The 11202-nt window shown below is 34.7% G+C and overlaps 1 protein-coding gene across 1 annotated transcript; it reads left to right on the top strand.

The window, feature by feature from the left end:
* Nucleotides 1-677: 677 nt before the first annotated feature.
* On the top strand, nt 678-5639 carry LOC149570767 (uncharacterized). The gene is made up of 2 exons (XM_089823305.1): nt 678-4597; nt 4718-5639. The coding sequence occupies exon 1, from the start codon at nt 2350-2352 to the stop codon at nt 3391-3393; it is 1044 nt and encodes a 347-aa protein (XP_089679431.1). The 5' UTR covers nt 678-2349; the 3' UTR covers nt 3394-4597; nt 4718-5639.
* Nucleotides 5640-11202: the final 5563 nt, after the last annotated feature.

Here is an 11202-nt window from a genome sequence, read left to right on the forward strand (position 1 = left end):
ATCCTGGGTGACCAATCCATGGTGCCACCAATCATAGGCAATCCCCTCTAAATGCAACACAGCAAACTGAATAGCCTCGCGCTCAGGCATGGGCCTTAATGAAAGATATATGTCTAGCTTGTGGACCCAAGCTCGTGCGCTAGTGTCTCCTGAGCCATTATATGGGGCCACTGTAATCTTCCTAGTAGCTATGTTGAGGTCATAATTCTGCTGCTGCTGTGGTAATCTATTACCACAATCTCCCCTGAACCTGTTTGTATCTCTACATTGTGCACAATACTAGGGAAGAGGGAAGACGTCCCTAACCTCAGGAGGTAGAGCTCTCCACTCAGCTGTGGCCGCCAAAACTGACTCCTGAAACCCCACTTCTGGTGGTTCCACCTATGCTGGCTGTTCACTTGGTATGAATTGGGGAAGCAATGGCCTAATTGTAGTAGGTGTATGATGGCGATGCCTCCTACTGGAATGAAGGGAGCTCCCAACTGAAGAATGGGACTGATGGCTACGCTGACTACCAGCCACTAAAACTGATCTACCTTGCCTGCCTCTATGTCCACCTATCTCCAAACGATCCAAGGTATCATGTAATCTGTCTAAAGCCTGAGCAATCCTGGGCTGCGTAGTGAATAGGGTCCGCACCATCTCTCTTTCTTCTGCCTCTGTAGGCATGCCGTCACCAACAGCACCCTGTGCCTCACCCATAGTTAGTATCTATGTGTCTCTGGTGGCCTCTGCTTGCCACTGGTTCCTCCTGCGCTCATAGAACCTGTGTATTTCTCCACCAGGATGCATAGATTTGTATTCAATCCACCAACTAGTGATTACCCAGATGCCAATATGAATTATCAAAACTTTTTAGCCAGTACCCGGATGCTGAAATGAATTATCAAAACTTTTTATCCAATACCCAGAAGCCAAAAACTGTTGTAATAATTTTTCACAAACCCTACAGGCTGGCAAGATGTAAGCTCTGATACCACTGAAAGATCCCTGATGGATCTCTGCCACTAATCTATTGTAGCTTTATTATATTTTTTATTTTTTATTTTCTTTTTCCTGTTTATTAAAGTTTTCTTGCAGAACTAGACGGAAATGCAAAAGAGTTTATTTGTTTTTTGTGTTTTTGATGATTATTCAACATAGAAATGAGAAGGAGCAAATGATATGAAAAGAGTATGAAAATAAATAAAAATATGCAGCAAAATCAGAATTGATACAAATCATACCAGGCAGATCTCTGAATTATAGAGCCAAATAAAGGATCCAGTACATTTTCCCTAACAATGACGCCAAATTGGCTGATGGAAAAGGACTGTGAACATGCAAACGTCTGCTGCTGATTATCCGACTCTCTATATTTCAAAGTGCTGCAAATGGTGGCTACCGCTACAAGGCTCACTTTCCCATGTACCAATAATTGTGCCCAGCTAAACAATACTGCAGACCCAAGCTGATGATTCTACTAAAAATTCCAAGACCAAATATTGCTGAGGGTTACGTCCCAGCCAGTAAATACCCTGGGGTTTGCATCCCAGAATAAAATCGCCCAAGCAAAGCAAATTTCTAAACAAGTTTAAAATGCATAATATGAATGAGGAATGGCGCCTCCATCTCTTTATAACCCCTTCCAAAGCAAATCAAACCCTAAAGTGACTCCAAAAGGCGTTGGGTTACAAAAGTGATTTAAGTCTTATTTTAAAGTGGCAATGTTACTAAAAATGACCCTTTTTCTCCATAGACATAAATCCGTTCACTGAATCGCCCTAAGACCAAAGAGAAAGATTTAGAAAAGTTCAAGACCTTTCCAATGAGCTATCACACCAAGGGGTACGCATCCAAATGAGGTCAAAATTCCCCTTATTACTCCAAAATGGCTATTAACTTAGCCTTATTTAATTATTAAACGCTAACTTAGAAAATATTAAAAATATAATCCAAATAGCTACAAAATGCCCAACTAACATCAAAAACCATAAAATCATTCTGTCACCTGTCTGTGACTGAAGTCGGAAATGAAGGATCCACTGGCAGTCTCATCTTTAAAATCTAGGGATGCTCCTAAATTTTAGGAAACAAGCTCTATCCCTATGAAACTAAACCCAAAGAGCAAACTCATGGAAACCCAACCCTATGCACGATCATACCTCATAAAAAGTAGGAATGAACCCCATAAATATAGGAATTGTCTCCTAAAAACAATGAATGTCTCCCAACTGATCAATAACCACCAGAACACCAAGTCCCCAACACTAAATAAGCATACTGGGTCTCTATCCAACCCTATTAGCCTACAAGACCCCATAATAAGCTGACTAACATGTCTTTGCTAGACTAAGCTAGAGTGGGGACATGACAACCAATGAACCCCAAGGGGCATACAACTCTCAGGAGGATAATATATTTGTTGAAAATGGGAATTATGGTCTAAGTTTAGAAACATATCAAATTGGATACAATTTCAAAGAATTTTCAGATCCCATATATGATGAATTAGCACAAGGGAATGAAGAATTTAGCTCTTATACAATTCTGGATCTTGAGGGTAATGCAAACATTCAGGGAGAGGAAGAAAGTACATACGATGCAATATATGAATGTAAAAAGGTTTCAAATAAAAGCTCTGATAAAGATATGCCCGGGGTTGCTTTCTTGAATTCATTATTTGAAGATCTTTTATGCAATCATAAATATCAGCACTATCACGTACCTAATGATTTTGAAGTTGACAAAATTCATGATATGTATTTAGAAGATGAGACATCTCCTAGTTTATTATATGAACAAGAAAAGCAATCATATGAGCATGGTTCCGAATATCTTCCAAATTTCATATCTGACCAAATTCTTGATAAAAGAAAAGTTGCATCCCTTGAAGAAGACCCATTTTCAAATCAATTTTATGATCAATTTTTGCATTTAAAATGTGAAAATGAAATAGAATCGAATGTACATAATAAGGAGGAAGTGTTGGAAGTTAGTCCTGAATTTTTTTCTAATTTTTCAATTGATCAAATTCTTGACAAAACGAAAGTAATGATGCTTGAATGCAGGTTATATTCAAAATTTTCTTGTGGGGAGAATCATTCGGAATGTGGGGTAGATTGTGTGCAAAAGGAAAATCAGACAAAGGTGACTTGTTCTAATGAAAGTATGACTAATTACATACATAAGAACCCTCCAGTTAGCAAAAATCACAATATACTTAATGACTTCTCAAAGGCTAAACAAGAGTTAGATGCAAAGGATTGCATTCATGGAGCAGAGACAGTAGATATTACTCATAAGAATGATGCATTTGATACATGTATGAAGTACGAGCGGCCTACTGAGGTAAGTATCCCTGAAGACTCTGTGATGGCATTTATTGAAAAGATGCTCAGGGAAATGTTTTAAAGTTATATTCATAATTCTTTTAAAGATTGTATTTCTCTATATACTAATCAAATCAGTGAAGTAAGATATCAGATGTTTGGATTAAACGACACTGAAATTTATTTATTTTCAAGTAATCTTGTTGATAAAGCAATGGTGAGATTTAAGTCAAGACAAATGATGAATGAAATGCACATGTTATCTAATGATTGCTTTCTAACACTTGTTAGTGGATCAGATTTTATCAAAGAACCATATAATACCGTATTCAGCAGGTTCAAAGTGTTACACAATCATAATCGAGTATTTGATAGAGGAAAGAAGCAATGTTAACTTTTTGGAAGGCCGAGGGCCACCCAATTTCACTGTACACCATGTTAAGCATGGATGCTCGGTCTGCTCCTCTAGAGATAGCTAGAATTTTCACTATGCCCACAAGGGGCATATGTCCCCAACAAGAGCCACTGATGGAGCCCAAATTTTTAAGGCTTCCATTTTAAAAAATAATGTTAGAGATTGATGAGGCATTGAAATTGATGTCAAAGAATGTGAATAACTCTTCTCACAAAAAATTAGTTATGTGCTAACAACAGTCATAATCAGTATGATTGTCTATGGATAGGAATTCGTTGTTGCTTAGAAGACACTATAAGTAGTAAGAGAGCTTATAGATTTGAGGAAGTTGAACAACAATAGTTATAATCAATAAATTGAGGAATGCTGGAAACAACAATACAGAGCACTGATTATAAACAAGAGTTCAAGTGGACTGATATGCATAAAGGCATATCTACTTAGGAATCATAATAAATGAATGACAACAGAAAATATATTTTTAATATTCAAGAACTATGTTCATGTGCAATAGCAATAAAAAAAGTATGATATCTAAATTGATATACTAGGTTATCAGATAGTGATGGAGACAACAACAAGTATGTAATCACAGTATATGTAACATACCCAACAGTTTATCTTCAATCATGAATAATAGTAATCTCAGTTTGGATTTAGAAGATATGGGACTGTAAGGAAAAAAATGACATATTTGAAAAGTACGATGCAGGATATATTAGATTCAACAGCAGTACACCATGAGGATGATAGCCATATTTGAAGCCCAACATACCTGCAACTGCGGCAATCACATACTATGTGAAACACATTTTCCATCCTGTGGCATAACTAAGGGACTACTGTGCTCATCCTTTGTAGCAGTATAGAAGTATGGATGATCTGTCTCCCAGTCTTCATAGGGCCTCTTGAGCGGGAGAGATGTATTGTCTACTATCAATCATTTCTTTTTTAAAAATTATTCCTAATGTGAGTTTATGTTATGTTGGAGATCTTTGAGCACATACACAAGAGTCACTGGTAACGTCTGCAAGTTGGAGACAAGGAGTTAAGAAGTTTTCAATGCCAATCAAAGAGAACAAGCACGAGATGAGGAGCAGAGGATTTTCTGAAAACTGAGGCCCTCAATATGGAGTCGCAAATAAAGATCTGAGAATTTTTGTTAAACCATTGCAACTGAAGAATTGAGAGCTTCCGTCAATGATATGTGACTATCCGGGCTAAAAGCATATTCATGCAATCCTCCTTCCAATTTAAATTTCAAAGGCAAATAATTATTTACGATTTTCTCTTGCAAAAGGCCCGATAGGAGGAGGAGCTGTCCGAATATGAATAAATCAGGAAAAGGAGAAAGAAAGTGTATTTTCAAACTCGCACACGTCATCAAACAAACCACTTAATTCATGTCCGGGAGAATGTTTGGTATCATCGGCAAGGATTGACAAGTGAAGCGAGTTCAGGATTTCTGTGAGTATTCAGATTGCGTAGGTTGGAATGTCTGGTATTTCTCCAAAGATCAGACAACTCTCCATCCTTGTATGCGACTGAAGATGTTTTATTATTGAACCACTTAAAGTATCAGGTGAAACAAAATAAAAAAATTGGATGATTAATTTCCTTCATGTCAAATTTATGATTTGTGGATGAATTAGCCAATCAGTTATTTGTTATGAAGAGGTGCGAAGGATAGGGTGTATTCTTTCATCCTCTGTAAATATATGAGCCATAATCGGCAAAAAAGGGCATTCATATTTTATTTTAAAAAAATTATATACTATGATGCACTTATGATGTATTATATTTTTTGATTGGTAAAGGAATGAGTGATTGAACAAAGCTCCTGGATTTTGGATCACTGAGCAAATTTATATACGATTCTAGAATTGAATTCACAATAAATTGATCATTTATAAGGAGTACCTTTATTGTGATTTATTTTTGGCATAATTATTTATTTTATATTTCAAAGTTTTAAATTATTATTAAGTTGTGTCCTTTGTAAATGTGTTTTATTAATTTTAATAAATATTTTAATAGTCGGATAAGTGGATTGGGTCATTATTGCATTTTAAATTTGATAAACATAAATATTGTGAAATATTTTATAATTTTTGTATTTATGTCTAGTTTGTCTCTGTAGGAGTTAAAGTGCATCCTAGACTAGTTTAAAATTGCATTCATATAATTGATCCGTCACATCTGAATTATTTAAATTGTTTATAGTTTAAGTGTATTGAACTTTATAAAGTTGTACATTTCAACTAATAATATTGACTCTGATTGCCCATTTAATTAAGCACTGGTCTTTTACTCTTGATTCATAATCCATATGTTGGCAACTATTTCATTTCTTTCCATTGAGGAAATAATATATTCATTTGTTGCAATCATCTATAATAGTCACTTTTATTTCAAAAACTCTCATATATTCTTTTATTATTCTTAATTTGTAATCCACAAATTTGAAGTTTTCTATATTTCTTGCCATTAGGAAAACTTTCATTGTATTTGTGTTTTAACCGATCTACCTTAAGCATCTTGGATATAAGGTTGTTGTCCATGATCAGGTACACCCACCTTTTTGCAGAGCCGGAAGTGTAGGGAACTCGGACCGTATTGTTCAATTCCATCAAGTTGGCCTTAACCGGTTGGATATCCCAGCATCGAGTAGGCAAGGCTATAGGATTCCAATCTATGGTTTTGGGAACCAACACAGCTCATCACCCCATTTTTTATAGCTATTCTCCCCACACGAGGTACCAAATAGGTGCTAGATCCCCCTTTTGGGTTTCTCAGGGATGTGAGATCATGTAGATCCTTTACTTAGCAACAACCTTCTTCTTCTAGTGCTTCCAGGGACTCTTCAAGACAACATGGGATTTCCTATCCTACGACTGATCTCTCAGTTCTAGACATTTTCCCAGTTGATTTGTTGGGTTGTTAGATTTCCTCTTGCTCTGGTTCTTTATTTCTTTTCTTTATATTTTGTCTTTCTTCCAGACATTGATTGGTGTTCTCGCTATTCACTGGGTTGCTGCTCTGTTTCTTGTAGTCCCTTAAACCCTTTTTGTGATCTTTTGTCAAAAATTAATAAGATCATCTTAGCTTTATTTAGAACATTAGTTCTCTTAATCAATTCTATTTTTAGATGTTGTCATTATCTAGACTTTGCTTTTAAGTAGAAGCTTTTTATAGCATCTATAAACTCTATTTATTTTTGTATTTTTTAATACAATCATTCATCCCACATTTTGAAGTTTAAAAATGAAGTTGCCTTAATGTGGAAAATCATGCTAGGTTCTTCTTAATGATTCCAAAAATCGGCCTATATAGTATTCCTAATAAACATATTGTATATGAACTTAAAACAACAAAAATAGAGAATAACATCAGCATAAGATAACAGCAAAGAGACAAAAATTGTTAAATTTATTATCTTCAAATGAAATTTTGTGTGATTGTTTTTTGCTCACTTTGTTAGTGTGATTTATGAGTTGAGTATCTGCACTTACATTTTATAGGTAGAGAACTTTGTATTTGGTTTCATTTCAAATGAACATTCCATAGCCAAGTGTCATCGTGTTAGTGATCTGGAGATGTCTTCGTAAGTTAACTACGTTGCTTCACCGCTTCGATTGAGTTTTGTAATTCATTCATATTCATGTGTTCTTTCTAACGACGGTTATCTTTAGCGTGTCTAATATAACGTAAAAGACAAAAGAGCCTTCTTTTCGAATGGAGTATGAGTGAAGAGGAAGATCAAGGTTCAGTTCCTCATTCTTGCCATCATAGAAGATAGACGTTATTCGAAGAAAGCAATATGATGTGTTTGCCTCCACTGGACCACCGTCGTTAGTCACTTAATAAGTAACTTCTTTCATATTTGTATTCCTGTTGGGCAAGGATACAATCTCTCACTTGCGTCTAGTTTTAGATGTTTGTTGTTTTCCAGATTTGTGGTTAAAGGCTTCTGAATATCAATTATCTGTGATATGCTATTATCCTTAGTGCTTGAATTCGATTCTTCTGGTGATCGCTCACGGCATTGAATATTGAATGATCGTATATCTACTTATATTTATGCAACATCGATTGATCGATGTTCTCAATCAATATTTTTACAAGCTTCTTTCTTAAACATAAGTGATATTCATATCACTTTGATTATGCTATTGTAAACCATTTGATTTCTTCAATATAAGTTTGCATTTGTTGGGGCTGGGTTGTTTCCCTCAGTGAAGAGGGGTTTTCCCAAGGTAACTAGTTGTGCATAGTTAATTATTTATATTTCTAGTTCAAGTTTTAACAAAAATCAACAACATAAGAACACCACATAATGAAAAAATTACATGAAGAAACCCTTGCGAGAAAAAGCTCCACCAAAAAGATAGGTTAAGCATGCATTATCAACAATAAATGCAATTGCAATACATTCACTTCCATTCTCCACTTTGCTTTTAACATAGCAGCACCTGAGGCTTGTGAACAACTTGTTGATGTGAGTTTTTTACCACTACAACATGCATAATCAAATGCTTAGTATCTCAAGACGTAACACTAAATCTCTGATTCTCTCTTGAATAAGGTCATGTCTTACGCTAAACTTGCAAAGAAAGAACATGAAATGACTTCAAGGTTCCTCCTATTGTGGATACTCGCCCAATGAAATGATATGATTTTCTAGTAATCACTAAGGGGACTTACGTTGTTCAATCAATGGATATCAACTTCTTCCACTTCTAAAGATTTCCCTTCACAATGTGCAATGAAAATATAGTTTGATTTTCCAATTCTCCACTTAAACTTTAACTTCTACTTCTATTACTAACTAGGAAAAAGTAAACATTGATGAACTTGGACTCTACTAGGTGCAATCTTGTCAGTGACTCCACCCACCTGATGCAAGCTTCTAGGGAACGCTCAAGTGGTTCTCACATCAATATCTCCTCTTCAATCCCATCAAATGGATGCAAACTAAATATTGAATATTAGTAAAAGATAAGTGTAATCAATCATCGGCTAACCATACAAGGCACACTTACATTCACTTTCATAACTCCTCTTTTCCTCTAACATAACAACACCTAGATACTTGTGAACAACTTGTTAAAGTGAGTTTTGTTTCACTACAACATGCATAATCAAATGCTTAGTATTCCAAGACAAAACACTAATCTCCAATACTCTCTTGAATAAGGTCACTTCTTATGCTAAGTTTGCAAAGTAAGATCATGAAATGACTTCAACATTCTTCCTATTGTTGATACTCGCTTAGTGAAATAATGTGATTTGTTGGTAAACACTAAGGGAACTTATGTTTTCAATTGATGGATATCAACTGGTTGCACTTTTAATGATTTACCTTCAAAATGTGCAATAAAATTATAGTTTGATTTTCCAATTCTCCACTTTAACTTTAGTTTCTCCTTCTAATTCTATTTCTAACTAGGAATTAAAGGAAGCATGAATGAACTTGGACTCTACTATGTGCCATCTTGTCAACAACTCCACTCACCTAGTGCAAGCTTCCAAGGAATACTCAAATGATTTTCACATCAATATCTCCTCTTCAATCCCATCAAATGGATTGAAATTGAAGATAGAATATTAATTGAAGTTAAGTGCGTTCAATCATTCGCTAACCATGCAAGACATACTTAAAAAATTGACAAGATGCTAGTGGCCCAATATTTCTCAAGTTAAGAAACACTTCAAAGCAACATTGAGTAATTCCCCATGAAGAGCCAACAATGAATTATCACTTTGAAAGCATTACAACAACAATTTGATCAAGTCTCTCCCTTAGCTAAAATTCTATTTCTATCTCTCTAATCTAATCTCTTCTATCCTTCTAACTCTTCTATAATTGTTACAAATGAGGATGGATGTTTAATTACAATGAAGGGCCAAGATCAGTTCAAGATCAAGGGCCAAGATTAATCCCTACAAACCCTAATTAGGGTTTCCATAATATCAACCAATTACATGAAGCCAATAGGAAAATGTTTTTGATAGCCAATGATAAAATTGAACACTTATCATGCTTTGATTGACCACACTTGAAATGGGAATTTTTTGATTGCAGAAGACAACTAGGTGCCACCTCATCATTCTAATCTTGTAGATTAGATCAATCTTTTGGTGATGGGAAGATATCTCTTGATACTCAACATTTTTAAGCTATCCCACATGATAGTATATTCCCAAATTGCTTCACCTTTTCAATCCTCTTCATACCTTGAAAATTTTCTCATTGACATGACTTCAATTGCTTGAATCTTGAACCTTTTAAAGTAATGAGGCCTTCATGTAGCTTTCATTCCTTTATGGTAAACTTGGATTTTGAAAGGAAGTCCAAGTTGATAAAAATTCTTCTCTGATTCTTCTTCCTTCTTGGATTCCTTCCTGATCTTGAACTTGAATTGAACTCTGATCACTTTGGTGTTGAATTTCCTCCCTATTCGAAACCTTTGAGCTCGAACATGAAGTAGGCACTTTCTTGAAATCTTGAGTTTGAGCAACCTCCTTGCATCCACTTGAAGGCTTTATGTTGGTCTCGATCTCTTCGAATATCTTTTCTTCCTAAGCTTCCCAAAAGAAAAATTGCATTAAACTTACGAAGTAAAAGTTATCATGTAAGAAATCCTAGATTTTTCATGAAAATAAACTTCATCATATCAAACAAGAATGGACCAAGTTATAAATTATCACAAGTTGGAAGTTGTATCCTTTCATTTCCTTGCAGATTTTGAGATAAAAACTTGCTGAAAAGATTTAGAAAATAAGTAAGTCACATGCCCAGATTTGTTTTCTTGTCATTTTTCATCTTTGATCTTAGAAAATCAACCTTTATGTTAAAAAAGGCTGCTCCTTTGGTGTCTTAGAATCACCCTTGAATACAGATTTTAAAGTCTTCCTGTTACATCAATTTGAACCTACTACCTCTTAGAAGATAAAGTTGCTATTGATTGTTGAGTAACATGGATCGATTTCTGCAAATGTACTAATATGGCCATTGTAATTGGTGTGTTCCAAATACATATTTGAATCTCATATAAATATGAAAGAAGACATGTCACATGAAGATACATGTCTCTAAGGTTTAATCATCATTTAATTAATATATTAAAAATAATAATTTATATTATATATATATGTATAGTATATATATGTATCATATATAATATACTATAATATATATAAAATAATGTATTTAAAGCATGAATAAGTATATATAGGAAATGATGATTTACCAATAACAATAATTTATAATTAATTCGACTGAACCTACATTTTAACACTCCCTCTTAGCTAGGGAGGATTTATAGAACACGTTATGCTCTCAAGCATATGGAAAGATATCATCTCAATACGATATTTTGGAATGGCATATCAACATATATCCATCAACTTAGATGTTATCATGACTTCCAACACTTTAGAACAACAACTTAATGAAGCCTATCATGATAATAG

The sequence above is a fragment of the Cupressus sempervirens genome, chromosome 3 (genome assembly GCF_028749045.1).
Source record: "Cupressus sempervirens isolate cs-2001-9-10 chromosome 3, ASM2874904v1, whole genome shotgun sequence".
Classification (NCBI taxonomy): domain Eukaryota; kingdom Viridiplantae; phylum Streptophyta; class Pinopsida; order Cupressales; family Cupressaceae; genus Cupressus; species Cupressus sempervirens.

Coding starts and splice junctions, on each gene's coding strand:
- LOC149570767 (XM_089823305.1), top strand. CDS start 2,350: ATGACAACCAATGAACCCCAAGGGGCATACAACTCTCAGGAGGATAAT.